Raw genomic sequence first — 18,058 nt, 5'->3', positions numbered from 1 at the left:
GACGCTCATTGCTCTTCTCTAGTTTCCTTTTTTCTTCTCTGTAAAATGAAGGGATTGAGCAGATGGTCGGGACAGGCAGGTTGTCTAGCCAGGGTGCTTGGTCTTCCCTTTTGTTTCTTTCTCAGTGATATTTTCAGCAGAGCTGGAGACGGAGAGAAAAATAAAAATCTGTTTGAATCAGTTTTGTTTTATTGATGGAGCCATTAAAACAGGAGAGTATATTTTAGAACTAATCTTTAATATCAATGATTGATGAAATTTTCATTCTCTCTATAGCCTTGTGTTAAAAAATCAATGCATGCATCCGTCATTGCTGAATTACCTGTGCAAAGGTGCAGGGACGCACTGTTCATATGTGTAGGTTTACTGTGAGGAATAAGGTTAGTTATTGTCTTGGAAAACTCACCAAGTTATCCGTGCCTCTGGTATTGTGAGGACACCCTTTCAAATCATTAATGTTGAGACATGACCTCCTATGCAGGGTTCTGGTCGATGATGAACAACTAGCTGTGGGATGGAGGGAGGGAAAAAGCCCTGATTTCTAGCACTGGCCAATTTCAGTGGTGTAAATGCTCCCACCATTTCCCATCTCATGCTCAATAGGTAATGTCCCCGGAGGGCGGGTGCACAATCAGCCCTCCTGTCTGGTCACAGCAGAGCACTGCCTCCTGCATCTTTCTGCTGCAATGGAGTAGGTCACATGAGGCTCCTTATACCATGAGAATGCAGACTTGCTGAACACGAAGGTATCCTGATTATGAAGGAAATTTATAAATTGATATTAACGAAGTAAAACAGCATCCTCCATGGGTCAGTTTTGCAGGAGAAGCACACAGCAGGCCGTCTTTGAACAAAGTTCTCTTGGTCTGGATTTTCTTTGCTTCTGTTGGCAGAGTGGGCGGGTGGACACAGCCTCTCCTTCATTCCAGTCCTGGTAAAATGCCCTATCCATTTGTTACACTTCAGAAATCCGTGCAGGAAGCACTGCTCTCAGTGTCCATGACTGTGACAAGTGAAAAGGCTGTGTGTCTGACATCAGCATTGTGAAGAGTCATGATAATGACCCATTTCTTTAAAAAATCCTTTGACCATTCTTTTAAAGGCTGGAAATACTTGGGTTATATAGGAGAACATGGGCTTGCCAGAATATTTTTTACCAAATAGAGAACTTATTAACCAGAACTAATATGTCCATTGTGGTGGGACCCTCTTCTGAAGGAGAAATAGATGTAAAAAGGTAAGCATATTTTGCAGAGTAAGATGGGCAAAACCTAAACCAGAGGCCCATGATTTAGGTGAGGCATGTCTCCTGTGTGGAACACAAAAAAAGCTTTTCTTTTCTTTTTTAATGTTTTTATTGATTTTTCAGAGAGAGGAATGGAGAGGGAAATACAGAGACAGAAACATCAATGATGAATCATTGATTGGCTGCCTCCTGCACGTTCCACACTGGGGATCGAGCCTGCAACCTGGGCACGTGCCCTGACCGGGAATCCAGTTGTGCCCTCCTGTTGACGCTCATAGGTTGACACTTAACCACTGAGCCATGCCCACCAGGGAAAGCTTTTCATTCTCAAGAAAAGGGCAGAAAAGTCCTCAAAGCAATTCTGTGTTATTCTGGAGAGCAGCAACGCGCCCTTCTCGCTGGCTGTAGTGAAGTCATAGGAAATCCCATCCCAGATGAACACCCCTTCACGGTGCATGTGCTCCCCAAATGGCAGCTCGTAAGGTAGAACAGGAACCCTTATTTCACAATGGTTCACTCTCGCGGGAACGTAAAGAAGAGAGAGAGATGAAATACGCTGGACTTGGGAAGTGACCACACTTGCCATGTCCTACGGGAAATCTGTATTTTTCATGCCCTGCCCTTTTGCAAACACTGCACCGTGGGACTCCTCTCCGTAGTCTTTAGGTTCCCAAGACACAGTGAGGCGATTTCCAGAACACAGCTTTGCAGTGGAGTTTGCTCGGCTGTGCTCTGCAGCGGGGCTGAGGAAAGCTGGCTGCTTGCTGGAGGGACCATGCAGGGGCCAGGTGGTCACGTTTCAAAGCTAAAGTGTATGTGAGTTTCACAGTTTCTGAGTCATGCTTCCCAGCTTTGAAGAGGAGGAGAGGAAGTAAACTCAGGCTTACACCAGATTTATTCACAGTTTTGCAATTTAGGCCACTTGTGGCGGCTTTGGGATCTTTAATTGTAGTGACTTAGCCCTCAGACATTATAAGAAAAAAATCCTTGGTTAGTGAATTTGAGCCCAAACTGAAGATGTCTTTAGTAAAGGAGCCTTCAATCAAAGCCCACACTCACTCCTCACCTGAAGGAGGCCCTGCCATCAGGTCCATGGGATGCCATCCATGTGGGCTCATGTAGCACGGACTCTGTGCTGGCTCTTTTAATCCTCTCAACAATTGTCATCTCCATTTGACAAAGGACATAACTGGGGCATTAAGTGATTAAGTGAAAGCCTAAGGTAGTGGTTCTCAATCTTTCTAATGCCGCGACTCTTTAATACAGTTCCTCATGTTGTGGTGACCCCCAACCATAAAATTACTTTCATTGCTACTTCATAACTGTAATTTTGCTACTGTTATGAATCGTAATGTAAATATCTGTGTTTTCCAATGGCCTTAGGCTCTACAGCAGCGGTTCTCAATCGTAAATGTAAATATCTGTGTTTTCCGATGGTCTTAGGCGGCCCACAGGTTGAGAACTGCTAGCAGGGTCGCCTAAGACCATCGGAAAACACAGATATTTACATTACGATTCATAACAGTAGCAAAATTACAGTTATTAAGTAGCAACGAAAATAACTTTATGGTTGGGGGTCACCACAACATGAGGAACTGTATTAACCCTTTGCACTCGCTTGCTTTTTTCTCGATTCCTTTATTCTAATGCTAACCGTCTCAAGTCACACTCGACATCCGAGTGCAAAAGGTTAAAGGGTCGCGGCATTAGAAAGGTTGAGAACCACTGGCCTAAGGTTACACAGTAAGCCGGCGGCAACCACCCAAAACCATGAGTATGCAGCTGGGTGTCCTTACATCCTTCCTACAGAGCCCTCAAATAGAAATCATTTTTTCCAATACAGAGCATGTGCCATATTTCCCCAAGAGTGTAGACCTGTGATTACGGTCAGCTCAAAACAATTCTAGTCTCGCCGAAACCGGTTTGGCTCAGTGGATAGAGCGTCGGCCTGCGGACTCAAGGGTCCCAGGTTTGATTCCGGTCAAGGGCATGTACCTTGGTTGCGGGCACATCCCCAGTAGGGGGTGTGCAAGAGGCAGCTGATCGATGTTTCTCTCTCATCGATGTTTCTAACTCTCTATCCCTCTCTCTTCCTCTCTGTAAAATATCAATAAAATATATTTTAAAAAAAACAAACAATTCTAGTCTCCTATTGCAGAAAAATTCAAGATAATAATGGATAAATAAAGTAGCATATTTCTTTCTCATGTCAACTTCCTCTGCAATGAGGCAGGCCAGGTTTGAGAGGACAGCTTCAGGGTGTCATCCAGCACCCAGGTTCCCATCGTCAAAGTCGCCTCATGGCTCAAGAGGGCTGCTGGGGCTCCAGCTCTCAGTTCCTAAATTCAGGCGAGCACAGGAGGGAATAGAGGAAGCCCAAAGGGAGTCCATCCAGCTGAGCATGCCTCCCCAAAGTCCTAGATATGTCATTGCCTTGAACTCAGTCATATGGCAACACCTAGCTATAAGAAAGGCTCATGAACACACTGTTTGATTCAGGCATATTTTATGTATTAACATGTAACAATGTTGCATGTTAAAAACTTGGGGGGAAAAGGAAAAGTGGGCTTGGGGAGGCAACTGGAAGTTTCTGCTTGAGGTCAGTGGTCCATGCCTACTGTTGGAGTTTACGATGGCCCAATAAATCATATCCCTGGGTTCAGAATCAAGCAAAGGATAGACATTTTGTAAATTTTTAGGGCTACTTTGGAGGCTCTTAGACACAATTTATGATACTTCATTTGTCTCATACATATATGGTTGAGGTTTATGGTTAGATTGAGACAGCACCACTATAAAGAAAATTCTCGCTCTATGATTAAAGGAAAAGTGGTATGGAGACATGTCAGGAGAAGCTCACAGATTGGCCTGGCCTCTCCCATAACTACATTCGGGGAAGTGGTCCCCAGCACCATGAGCATGTGTCACAGCGTCATGGCAGGCTGGGCTCCATGCAAGGCTCCGTGCACAGAGCAGGTGTGCCCACTGCCCAGGGCACAGAAGTCCAACGTGCCTGCCCAGTTCCTCCTTGGTCAAGGTGTGAGCTTCCCTTTCAGCTCTCCATCCACACACAAGATGTGCAAGTTCCACATATCCCACTCCAAGGGGTCCAGTAGCACCCAGAACTCTGATGGTGCAGGGTGTGAACTTGAAGCAGGAATATCCACGACTGAGGAGAGAGACGGGACCAGTGGTCCATTCTGCTTCCTGCTCCTCCCGGAGCCGAGGCGTTTGCTTCTCCCTTTGTCAGTGTGGATTTTGGGGGCTTATATTCTTGCTCTGAAGATGGAGCTCTTTGAGGAGCCCAGGATGGAGGTCTCATGTTGAGTTCCCTGCCCTCAGGTAGCAGAGTTCTGGCATCACACTATCTCTGGCCTTCCAACAGCCACTTTGGATCCTGGCTCCTGGGTTTTCTCCCACTTTCCTATAAATTTAGTCTGTTACCCTGCCTTTCCAGGTGGTTTGGGGACTGGGAGTGCAATCTTTTGTCACGCACTATACTGCCAAGAATGGAAGTCTACAGACAAATATGAGGTGGGGGAGAGGGAACTCGAGACGTTTCACAAATCCAGGTTCCTGTTTTCTCAGTGAATCAGGGATGTGATTTCCTGCCTTAGGTCATGCGAGAAGAGGAGGTCTGAGGTCCCTCAGCGACTATGAAAGTGGGTAGCGATGGTGGGAAATGGGGGTGTCAGGGAGGAATTTCAGGGATTGGTCAGCAATGATCAGAGCTCTGCCTACACTCCTTAGTAAGGTTTCATGTCCGTGGTTGAAAATGGTAGAAACACTTGTGATTACAGAACAAGGAGCATAATTCTTAATGGAAGCCTCCTTCCCAGTCCAATTGTCAAGTACAGACTTTTTCCTAAGTGCCCTAGGGGACGTGGGCCATGCCTGGGACCCACGTCTGCCCTCTTGGGATTGGAAGAGAGAGCCATCCCCTGTGCGTGCAGCCACACGGCAACATTGCTTAGGGCTCACTGGGTCACGTTTCATTTTTCTGCCACCTCCCCTCTATTTTCATCCCGATTCTAGCTCAGCGGTTTCGTGAGTAGGTTTTATTTTGGAGGAACGCCTCTTGGAGAATGACTTAGCCGAGCGTTAGGGGGACATCGAGACCCCCTCGGGGCCGAATAAGTCGTTTCCCTTTGGGTTTTCAGTTCCTGCCATGATCACGTCCTATCCCAACACCACCCTGGCCACTCAGGGGCAGAAGAAGGAAATGAGCTGCACGGCCCACGGGGAGAAGCCCATCATCGTCCGCTGGGAGAAGGAGGACCGCATCATCAACCCCGAGATGGCCCGCTACCTGGTGTCCACCAAGGAGGTGGGCGAGGAGGTGATCTCCACTCTGCAGGTAAAAGCATGGCACGCCCCGCAGATCAGAATCTAAGCTCATGGGCTGAATGGGCCTGTCTTTCCACCTGGGTGGGTGCGTGTGGGGGATAAACAAGCAGCGAGCAAGCTTTTGGAGCTTTCTCATGAAGCACCATTTCCCTCCCCTTCATCCAGAGAGATTAGCGAGGAGCTGCAAAAACCGTGCTTTCTCCTCAGTGTTAGTAGGAGTAAAATTATTACAAACACGGCAGGGAACCCAACTGTAATTTAAAAACAAAAACAAAAACAAAAAACCCGAGAACTAGAGTTCCTTCAAGGCAGTTCATCCTGGAGGAATGGCAGCCCATGCTGTCGCAGGTTTTAACGTCCCATAAAAACAGACGTTGGATGCGCGTTGGGATAAAATAGTGTAAGGAGAAATATTTTGCTTCTTTGGTAAAACCCAACGTAACAAAACCCTGTCCTTCAAATGCAATCACCAACGCTAGGAAAAGGGGTGCTGGTCTCATATTGTGTGGCACAATTGGTAGCCAGTTGAGTGATGCTTTGAGCCCGGGGGGTGGTGATGCTGGTGCACACAAGGGGAAGGAGCGGGTGTCCATTCACTCGCTGGTCGGGCCCTGCAGTCCTCCTGGAGCGAACCTCCGATGAGGGTCTTGCAGCCCGAGGCTCTCTGGCAGCATTCACAGACCTGTCTCCCTAGGCAGGGCTCCTGTGGGTGCTTTAAAGGCAGGCTGTGGGGATGGGGGTGGGGGGGTGAGGGGTGTATACATGGAATATCTATCAACTTGACCATGACATTCTACATAAAGTAGGCATCCAATTTAAGGAGCCGGCTACTGACATCACTAATGTACATGGAAGCCATCGGTCTTTGCCATGGCAATTGTGCTGAAATGATTTGCTGCCGGACGTGTGTGTGTGTGTGTGTGTGTGTGTGTGTGTGTGTGTGTTTGCATACGTGTGCTGGGGGTGGGAGGAGGGTGGGCATGGAGAGATTTTTGCAACCCAAACCCTCACTCTATGTTACTGGATAAGGTGGGTTTCTTTCTGCTTTACACATAGATTTTGCCGACGGTGAGAGAAGATTCTGGCTTCTTCTCCTGCCACGCTATCAATTCCTACGGGGAGGACCGCGGAATAATTCAGCTCACAGTGCAAGGTAGGCAGAGACAGCAGAGGGCGGCGCAGGGCTGTTTCCGGACAGTGAGTGCATGCCCAGGCACAGGCACCTGTGTGGGTGCAGCTTGCTGTGAAGCACCTCGCTCCCCGGGAGGTTTGACTAAACGGAAGCAGCATTTGCAGAGCCCCTGAATATGTCAGGGTGCAGCCCCAACAGGGAACGGAGTCCTTAAAGGACCTGGGTCATCTGACCCAGCAGCCAGTGCCTTCTCTGCTCAATTTAGGACTCCTCGCCCCGGACGATCCGAATGAAAAGACAAGTTTAACATTTGACATTTAACTCAAAATAGCGTTTGAGTTGTAGATTCCAAACTAGAAGAGCGGCATTTAAACCCTCCAGGTTTGGCCCGGCTCTGCGCATGCTCTGAAGATGGGCAGCCTGGGAACAGGGACGCTTCTCCTCCCCAAAATGAGGGTAGGGAGAGAAGAACGCTCCCCGGGAAAAAGCATCCTCCAGCGTGGGGTGCTGGCAGAGCTTCCGGGAGCCACATGCAGCAGCCCCCCCCCCCCCCCGCCCCTCCCTGGCCCTCAGGTCTGAGCTCACCAGGTGCCTGTGTCCTGTTGATTGACAGAGCCGCCGGACCCTCCCGAAATCGAGATCAAAGACGTGAAGGCGCGCACAATCACCCTCAGGTGGACCATGGGGTTCGACGGCAACAGCCCCATCACGGGCTACGATATCGAATGCAAAAATAAATCAGGTAAGTCCTTGGCTTCCTCCGGCCTCATGTCCACTTCCAAACGGCCCTGTGTGGCCCTCCTTTTTCCGGGTCTCACTGTGAGAGCGAACCTGGACTCGTGGAAACTCGGGGGCTCTCTGTCCCAGTTTGTCTCTTTTCTGGGTGAGGTCCCCCACGCTTCCTTGGGGGGAGTTTTCGTGTCCAGTGGCCTCCTGGGCGCAGCTCCACCACCCTTCTCTTTGAGCCTCAGTCTTGCATTGCAAAGGCCACTGGCATTCTTGCCAGCGATCCGCACGCGGGCAACTGCTGCCTCCTGGCCACCATCGTGATTCTGTGGCTGCCCTGCACTTCCCATGTGGACTCCTGCCATCTCACAAAAGAGACGAGGAATTAGAGCGCCATCAGCATGTGCGGGGTTAACAGGGTTCTCAGAAGCCACCCGCCAGGCTTGTTTTTCCCTTGGCGGGCACCGTGATTACCCCGCCATGGCCCCGCGAGCCCAAGAATCGTGCTTTTAGAAATGGCATTGGGACATGAAATAAGTGTCCGGATTGATGGGAAACGCATGTAGAAAACCCGGGCCCGCTCAGCTTGTTCATCCCAGAGAGGCAGCTGGAGTCCTGGGGGTGAGGTGATGCCCACGGGGCCCGCTCAGCTTGTTCATCCCAGAGAGGCAGCTGGAGTCCTGGGGGTGAGGTGATGCCCACGGGGCCTCTTGAGAGGAGTCACACGGGCACCGGGAGATGTGACAGGGCCGGTGAGGCCGGGAGATGGGGCCCTGAGGAACAGAGTCTGAGCCTCCTGGGTGGTTAGCAACTTCCTCTGCGTCTTGCACTGTCTGGGCTTCCCCTCTCTTGTCCTAGATGTCTTCTCCGGAAGGTCTGGCTTTCTCTCCTTGGGACAAGGGCTCGTATTTCTGTGCCATTTCATTTATATTAATGTCTCTCCCCCCCGTAAGTCCTCTATTAAGTCAACTTCCATTTATTTTTTGCAGCGTCTTCTCTTTTTACATCATGGTCTTCCACCCTCAGTCCTCTTGACCCAAATGACATTTTTTTCTTTTAGCTGGAATATTAGTTTTTCGTTTCTATTATGTTCTATTCCCTGATAAGTTAGAGCAAAGGTAGGCGTGAGGCCACATATTGGTTCTACAAGTCCAGAAAGTCTTTTGCACTTACGGTGGCCAGAGCAGCCCTCTGAACCTCCATAGTGGAGGTCAGTGTGGAAAGAGTGTGGGGTCATTCCCAGGACACAGAGGTCTGTGTATCTGCTATTGATTTGCTCATCTATTAAACATGCCCATATTATTTCTCAGGCTCTGTGTGAGCACTGAGGATATGGCATTGAACATGGCAAGCATGGTTTCTGCCCGCATGGGGCTTAACATCCAGCAGGGAACACAGACTTCCAGTGAAATTCCAAAAGTATGATGAGCACCACACAAGACCCTAGGGTGTAGGAGTGTGTGAGCATCCTCTCCGACCTTCATCTCCTGGGGTTCTGTTCTCTACAACCAACATCATCTCTTGATCACTCACCCCCAATCAGCACCTGCCCAAACTATTTCTGAAATAAGAACCATTTACTGACATTCTCCTGATTGGTTGAAGCCCTAACATCAGCAGGTACATATTGTTACCTATTCAATGATAACCCTTCAAATTAGGCATGTGCTGACTTTAAAATTAGCTGTGGTTCAAAAATAATTTCTGCAATAAAGGAGCTGAGATTAAATGATTTCAAATTAGAATTAAGAAATATATTTGTTAAGCAGCGTTTATACTGGAGACTGAGATTAATTTTGTATATGTATTTTGTTTTAACCACTCCTCATTGGGATGAGAAGGGATCCTCTTGGCTGAAGATTGTGCTGGTTTCCAAATACCTTCTTTTTGGTGGAGGGGAGTTCAAACCCTAATTCCTTTTGTTACCTTGTCCAATGAGAGCACAGACTTGGCCTATTCCACTACATGATCTTCCACTGCGCCATCTCCCCTCCATGATCTCCACCCACAGACCTTGTGTGTTGCCTGGGGGGTCCCTGAGCTCAGGTGCCCAAACCCTTGTCTCCCTCAAATGTAGACAGTGAGTGTATGCTATTGCCCCCCCTCCGCTGATGGCCCTCCCACCAGAACACTGGGAGCAATGCATTGAGAATTTCACTTTGAGTTGTGACTTTTCTTTCTTTCTTGTTTTATTTATTTTGTTTTTAATTCCTACTTGTGAACTTTCAAAGGCAGAGGGAAAAAAACTCACGTCTCTATCTCTTCTTTTTTGAAAAACAAAACCCAAAAGACTCCTGGGATTCTGCTCAGAGAACCAAAGATGTTTCCCCTCAGCTGAACTCGGCCACCATCATTGATATCCACCCTTCCTCCACCTACAGCATCCGCATGTACGCCAAGAACCGGATTGGCAAGAGTGAGCCCAGCAACGAGCTGTCCATCACCGCAGACGAGGCAGGTGCGTGTGGCTGGCTGGAGGCCCGGGAGCCTGGAGCTGGCTCTGGGGCTCAGGTGGTTAATGCAGGATCAGACCTTTGATGAGAGCTCTCCGTAGCTCCACGCCCCACCAAAGCACAGACAGTGTTCTGCCTCCTACTTGGGAGGCACTGCCCTTCAGATAGGGCTTAGGTCAAGGTTCTCCTACCCAAGACTTAAAAGAAAGACAGATGACACTAGCCACCTCGTGCGAGTTAAAGAACCTTGCCGTTGTTACACTTCCTTTGTTTGGATACATGGGATCCAGGTGGACAGAAGATCCATGAGTGTATATCTTGCCCAAGTCCCTGTGCTGTCCAGGTGACATATTGTTACCTATTCAATGATAACCCTTCAAACTAGGCATGTGCTGACTTTAAAATTAGATGTGGTTAAAAAATAATTTCTGCAATAAAGGAGCTGAGACTAAATGATTTCAAGTTAGAATTGAAGGGAGGAAGGATTACCTAGGAAATGGCAAGGATATGCTCTGTGTGGGCAGCTGGGGAGATGGTTGTACAGGTTATTTCATTGACCAGAAATGTCAGTGTTTCTATGATAAACTTTTTGGGGGGTTTTCCTATTACAAAGTATTTCATACTCAGTTTTGAAAACTTCGAAGATAGACATAGCATTTTGAAGAAGACAAAGCAGGTTCCATGATCCTACCACCTAGAGCTATCTATGCACAGGTTGATACCACCCGCTAAATGAATTCTGTAACAGTTTCATCACCCACACAGGCATGCAGGCCCACGCAGGTGTACACACACCTTCCAACACCGTGACCCACTCGTGGCTACCAGGGGGTGAAAGTAAGTGATTTGTACAGGACTGAGCAGTTAGGCAGTGGCCATGAATGCTGATTGACAGCCTAACTCCTAGAAGGAGAGGTGGAAGCAAGCTGCCCTTGAGTTTTCTGGGGGAAGGAAAGGTAAGGAAACAAAGACTGCTTATCTTTTGGGGGGCAAAGAGTCTAGCCCCCAAAGCTAGCTTTTCTTCTCCTGCCAACAATCAGAGCAATCAGCCACTGCCTACTGCTGTGGGGAAGTTGGAAGCTCAGTCTCAGATCCCTACTTCTCCGTCACCAAGGTTAAGGCGATCATTCCCACATGATCAGGGGTCCAACAGGAGGTTTTTCTTTCAGGGTTGTCCTTGACTTCCTTCCCACCTGGATAGCACAGGAACTTGCTGTCCTCATTAATGGCATTGCAAATTGACATCACTGTTACATATCTCTTAAGTACCTTTCTACAATTTGTACTGGTACCTTCACCATGTATTTTGCCAATTCCATATTGTTAGGCATGCCAGTCATGTTCTGGTTTTCATTATTATGAACACCACTGTGATGAACATCCTTGTGGTATATATTCTGCTATTTTCAATATCATTTTCTTAGTTTAAACAGCAAGAAGAGGGATTTCTGGATCAGAACAAATGCGAAATTTAACTCTTGATATGAGTAGTCAATAGATCCTCAAGGAAATGGGTTAAAATATACAGTTCTTCCTGAACAGCGATGAGCACTCTTTTCTCTACCCTGGGACATAATGGCGCTTGAAAATTGTTCTTAAGGCTGGGGGTGGGGTGGGGGGAGTAGCTTTGTGCTTCAGTGCCTGAGGATGAGCCGTTTCTGATACTTGGTACTCCGCGGGTTTCTTACCTGCAAAATGGACATCATGATGCTTTCCTCCTCCTCACCACGGACATTGGCTAAATGGACAAAACACCAAGCTTAAAGTACTTTCCATTTCTCAGAAATAAGTGGAAAAGGAGTGTCTGCATGTTCCTGCAAAAATGGAACCTTATTTAAATATTTATGTAAGCAACCCACTAACTTCCTGGAATCTCATTATGCTGGATATTTAGGGACAATAAGCTGCCCCCAAAATGCAACACAATACAGGGCTCCACCTTCCCCGTCCTCTTCACCCTTTTCTAACTGCCCATCTTCAGAGCCTTCTCAAGGTAGCTAGCTGTTGCTGGTGGTGCTTTGGGGGGCGGCTTTCCGGATCGCCATTAGCCATTATGAAGGCTGTTGTTGTTGCTTTTTATTTCGTTTCCCTGGTGACCTGGGCTGCAGCTGGCAGTTGCCATGGCAGCGTTCCTCTCTGAGCCAGGAGGCCAGGTGATCAGCCGCCTGGTCAGTGGTCTGCAGGCAGCTCCCTGGATCTCTGCAGCAGGCAGGCTCAGAGCCGCCTGCTCGGCTCCTGGAGCAGCCTTGTGGTTGACCAGGTGCCCGCTGCCAGCCTCGCTCCTTCGCCAGCAGGTGAGCGGAGGGAAGATGAAACGGGAGGAGCAGGCTTGAGTAAAGCTCCAAAGCAGAGTCTGTCTTTGTCTGGGTGCCTAGGTTTGCGTGACTGAAACGAAAAGTCATTTTACCTCATATGATTCACGTGGAACAGAGGGCAACTACCCCGCTACCCTGACCAAACATACCCTCACTATAACTACCCTGACCAAGCACACCCTCACTACAACTACTCTGACCTTACACACCCTCATTACAACTACCCTGACCAGGCACACCCTAACTACAACTACCCCACTACCCTGACTAAGCACACCTTCACTACAACCACCCCACTCCCTGATGAAGCACACGATCACTAGAATTGCCACAGAGGCCACTGGTTGCTACTGTCACTTCCGGCAGGGAAGCCCAAAGGTGTGGAGATGACCATTCCTCATCCAAACTGCTCCCTTTTCCTAAATAAATAAATAAATAAATAAAAAGTAGCCATTGCTCAAGCTGTGAAAATCATTGGGTGGAAGCTTCTGGAAACCTACTCATTTTTATGGCAATATAGTGCCCAAGTCTGGAGCCCCTGACACCTCTCACTGCCTCCCTGGCTGGAGAAATGAGTAGGTCTGCTTTCCCCCGCCCTACCATATTACTGTTCGCAGCTACGCTGGACTCCCATGGTCATCAGCGGCAGCCTACCCTTCCCTTCCCCCTCTGCATGCATGCTCTGTCCCCGTCTGGAAGGCCCTCGGAGTCGATGTCTTACTCTCTGTACTCTTCCTTGAAATGCCAGGTCAAGGAGGCCCCCAGCGCGATACCTTCTCCCGGCTCGCTGGATGGCACTGTTGCCACCCACCCCCATCCCCCAGCACCGAGTGGGAATCTCCATGGCAATGGCCTCTGAGCTATGTGGTCATTTCTCACGGCGCTCTGTGCTATCCAGCAGGGAGACTGCTCAGTACATGTGGGAGGAATAGTCACAAACATGCCTCACAGCGTGGTCTTAGAAGAGGAGTAGTAATGAGCAGTGTGTGTGTGTCTGTTGAAAAAAGTATATGGTGGATTAAACCCACACTGAAATGTTGAAGGACCTCATAAAGAAAGAAAAGTAGAGAAAGGTGAAGGGTAAGGCTGAAGGGGGAGATGAGGAAGGTGGGAGAAAGAAGAAGGCCCGCTCACTGGAGCTCCCACCGGGGCCACGAGAAGCATCCGGGCCTACGTCCAAGATACCACGTGTCCTGACCGGGGAGTGTATCCCAGGGGCCCTGTACCCGCAGCTCGCATGGCGGCCGGCCTGAGGTGTTTGGGTTGCTTCTGCCCATTGCTTGCAGGTCTTTACAACGAGGTGCCAGTTTTTAAATCTGGAGGCTTCAGGTCAAAAGTTAAACTTTGAACTTCTCTTGAGTGCCTGTTTGGTGAGAATCAGCTGCAGCTGAGGACAGAGTGGTTCCCCCTTAGGCCAGCCCTGCACCCCAATTAACCATCAGCCCCACCCTTCTTTCATTTAAGGGGTCACAGACAAGAGCCCATGTGCCAAAGTCCACTTACAATTCTCGAGCTAAGAATCGCTTTTGCATTTTATATTTTTATTTGTATTGATTTCAGAGAGGGAGAGAGAGATAGAAACATCAGTAAGGAGAGAGAATCATTGATTGGCTGCCTCCTGCACGCCCCCCACTGAGGATCGAGCCCACAACCCGGGCATGTGCCTTGACCAGAATCGAACCCAGGACCCTTCAGTCTGCAGGCCAATGCTCTATCCACTGAGCCAAACCAGCTAGGGCAGCTTTTGCATTTTAAAAAGAAGAGGACGAAGAACAATATGAGACCACATGGGGCTCGCAAAGCCTAAATACTCACTGTCTTCCCCACACAGAAAAGGCATGCAGATCCCTATTGTCACCTTGCCAAGTGGGCATTTGGGTCCCAGGTTCCTGCGGTAGCTTCCATTGCAAAGCCCAGTGCAGAAAGAATCACCCCATGTCCCTGGCATCCCTGCCTCCCGCTGGAAATAGCTCTGTTCCACGCCGCAACACCGAGTGTTTTCACGGGAAAGTACACAAATGCAGGATCAGTGCTCTACTGCACTTGACCTTGGGGCACAGCCAGGAAGCAGAGGTCACACTGTCCAGCATACTCCTCCCGACTCCCCTCTGCAGCCCTGAGCCCCCCGAAGGGGAGAAGCTCAAGCTAAAGTGGAGACTCTGCCCAGTGTTAATGAGGTCAGCTCCTAATGGAGCAGAAGTGCACGGACGCGCGTGCCCTGTTTCTTTGGCACAGATCAGCCTGTCACATCCACAGCTGACCCTCACCCAGGCCAGCTCGCCCATTAGCAGCCGTGCCCTGGCCACCTGCCACTAAGTGCCGGGACTGAGTTTGGGGTGGCTCACCCCTTCATCGTTTTCATTATGAGTCTGTCCTTAGAACGTGGACGTTCAATTAGGCAGGAGCTCCTTAAAAAAACCACTGAATTTTCAGACGCCTCAGAGAATGGAAGGCCGGGATTATGGAAGGGTCACTGTGTGGAGCCGTTAGGTTGGCATTGGATCCGGCGCTAAGTGAATGGCCTTGGCATCTTCTTTCATCACATTTCAGAGCAGCAGCCCTGGTCCAGAGGAAGAGTTTCCTGGGTACTGAGAGGACATGGTGGGGCTTAAGGAGTAGGATGCCTTATTTAAGGAGTAAGAGGTGTTACAATAGACATACGAGTATTGGTGCACATTAGCCCAGGCTGGCGTCACTGTGCTCTTCAAGGAGAGAATCTGATGCACAGGGTCCACCCACTGAGAACCAGGGGCACCCTGACCCCAGCCTTCAGCAGTCTGCTTCCGTTGTCCTTTCCCCAGCTTCCATTGGAAATTAAATCACTGACCTCCTCCATGTTCCCCATTCATGCTGAGTGTACTCCCGCCAGCTCCCCTGGAATGTTCTGGTATATTCTGGAATATTCTGGGATTGTTCTGGAGTGCTCTTCCCCTCCTTCCATACCTCCTTCAAGCTTTGCTCAAATAACATATTTTTAATGAGTCCTACCCTGACCCTCTTCCTCATTCCAAGTTCAACCCGCAGCCCACTCTGTCACCCTTGATCCCCTCCCTCCGTTAACACTTTGCTTTTTAAAAATAGCATCTATTACCATCAAACACACCATACAATGTATTGATTTATTTGGTTTATGATCTATTTCCTCCCTTTCACAAGGGTAGGAATAGTTGCTTGTTTTGTTCACTGCTATATCCCAGACACTTAGAACCATATAATAGGGGCTCAATGAAAAATAGTGTAAATAACTTAGCAATTTATTTGATAAATCATTATTTAAATGAAGTTATCCTTTGCTCTTCCAGGTGTCAGTTCTTCTTGGTTTTATTTTGATTTTTACTGAACAGTCTTGGCCTCCTTTACCGAACAAAGAGCATCCCCCTGGACCGCACTACTCTAGCAGAGAGCAGCACGTGGTTGTGGCACCGGCAGTTGTCCCTCAGTCCATTTTTTATCCATGTTTGCACTCCAGCCCTCGCTTAGTTTAGGAACTCGCACATAGCAGAACCTCAATAGCTTGATTCCCCAATCAGGAAACCAGAGATGGGCATCTGGGGGTGATTCCCACTGGGGTCGTTCAGCCAGTGGAATGATTGGCTTATCACCAAGATTCCGGGTGAAGCCAGGAGAGAATATTTTGAGGGCAGAGGGGAGCACTGAGGCTGAGTCTTGGTGTCACTGGTTGGAAGTGAGAGAGAGGACCGTCCACTGAGAGCCACAAAGAGCAGTCAGGGAAGCAGGAAGCTGAGGAGCAGGTTCAGCAGGGAGGGAGGCGGAGCCAGCCTGGGTGACCCAAGAGGAAGCAAGAGTGGAGACCTGTGGGTCTGGCAATGCCCAAGGGTCTGCCATCACTGTAGTTCCAGCCAAACAGAATTAGTGAAAGTTGCCTTGCCTGGTAAAAACATTAGGAACTGTACATTTTGTCTTCACCTATGACTGTTTTACTGATTGAAAAGTTTGGGCTTCTGTAGAAATGCAGATTATTTATTTTGGAAAATCACATTCATTATTAATTCTTATTTCTAGCCTTCTTCCTCCCTCAGGGAAGACCTAATTATTCTGTTTTGTTTTGTTTTAAAAAAGAAGAAATTATACTACATATATATATATTTTAGAGTTTCCCTTCAAAAACATGTATATAAATTCTTAAATGTCAAGGTCAATACAACTTTCCAATTTAGTTAAATAAATGGATACCTAATTGCTGATCTTCAACACTTTCAGCGTTAGAAATTCAATCTGCCTTAGACTATAATTTTACAGAAATTGTTTCTTTGCAATGAGATGAGGGCCCATGAAAAAATTACAGCTCAGGAGCTGTAAGGAAAGGCTAAAAGAGTTCCCATGCTTGGTTACAAGGGCTGAAAGCAGACTAATTTTTTAATATAAAGTTTTTATTACAATATTTTAGAAACTTAGAATGGAACATGCAGAGTCAAAAAAAATCTTCCTAATTATATTGGCCACCACTCCAACATGTGTCTTAGGTTGTTTACATAACATTATGATATAAATTTTATTGTCCCATTATATAGAGAAGGGGACTGAGGCACAGGGAAGTTATGTAACCTGCCTTCAAAAGCAAAGCAAAACCAACCAACAAACAAAAACACCCACATCTACTAAGTGGTAATGTCTGAATTTGAACTCAGGAAGAAAGATTGAAATGCCCATCAACTTAGCAACTACAGACAGTCTCTGACTTATGATGGTTTTTTTAAAACATGATTTTTTTAAAATATGTTTTTGTTGATTTCGAAGAGAGGAAGGGGGAGGGAGAGAGAGATAGACACATCAATGATGAGAGAGAATCATTGATCAGCTGCCTCCAGTGTACCCCACACTGGGGATTGAGCCCACAACCCAGGCATGTGACCTGACTAGGAATCCAACCATGGCCTCCTGGTTCATGGGTTGATGCCCAGCCATTGAGCACACTGGCTGAGACGACTTTTGATTTTTTGACTTTATGATGGTGCCAAAGTGATATGCATTCACTAGAAACCATACTCCCAAGTGAATGTGGACCTCTTCCTGGGCTAGCAATATGCTGGATGATACTTAGGTGAGGCTGGGCAGGTGCAGGGAGCCACAGCTCCCAGCCACGCGATCACAAGAGTGAACAACCATAGACTACGGTGTGGTATTCAATTCATTTTCATTTACGATGTTTTCAGCTGTCAGTGTGTTCATTAGGATATAACCCCCTGGTAAGATGAGAAGCATCTGTGCATCCTGTTATTCAAAACTCCTTTCTCTGAAAAAAGGGAAACATTTCCCTTGACCTTGTTTCCAATCTGACCTTTATCACTACCCTTCCTTTCACTTTCAAATTCTTCACAAGGAGCTTACATTCACTACTTCTGCTTTCTTAGCCCCCTATGCTCCTCGCCCTCCTGCCAAGGGCGCCATGTCCACAGAAATGGGCCTTGTGCAGCTGTGACCACAGTCATCAACCGAACAACACTTTTCCATTCAAAGTGGTCTCTCCCTGCTGACTCCTGAGCCACTGTTTGCTTCTGCTTCTCAGATGACACTTGACTATAGCTGTGTCATCTCGTCTGTCCTGGTTAGATCACAAACTCAGGGGGACAAGCATGCTCTACATCCCTTAGTTCTACACGATGTACTTAGCACACAGTACATTTCCAATACGTGCTAATTGACTGTAACTGGATGTAATTGGAACCCAACAGCCATTAGAAATAGGTTGGTGTGAGTTGCACACTTTTGCTTTTTAACTTTGCTTCTGCCATCTGTGGCCATGGCCCCTAGTTAACAAGAATATTTAATTGGAAAGTATGAAGAACTAAAGCAAACACAGAGACTCAGGCAGAAGGAT

The 18,058-nt window shown here is 47.9% G+C and overlaps 1 protein-coding gene across 1 annotated transcript in view; it reads left to right on the top strand.

The window, feature by feature from the left end:
- The window catches only part of DSCAM (DS cell adhesion molecule), a gene marked incomplete at both ends in the record, with an annotated part of 461,963 nt that overhangs the window by 344,556 nt on the left and 99,349 nt on the right, over positions 1–18,058 (top strand). Inside the window, 4 exon segments of the mRNA XM_079762252.1 lie at positions 5,407–5,603; positions 6,650–6,746; positions 7,339–7,467; positions 9,742–9,909. Coding sequence (XP_079618378.1) covers positions 5,407–5,603; positions 6,650–6,746; positions 7,339–7,467; positions 9,742–9,909 — 591 coding nt within the window.

This window comes from Cnephaeus nilssonii (assembly GCF_951640355.1).
Source record: "Cnephaeus nilssonii genome assembly, chromosome: 3".
NCBI classification, from domain to species: Eukaryota; Metazoa; Chordata; class Mammalia; order Chiroptera; family Vespertilionidae; genus Cnephaeus; species Cnephaeus nilssonii.
The sequence above is the reverse complement of the archived record's forward strand: the minus strand, read 5'-3'. Positions and strand labels throughout refer to the sequence as shown.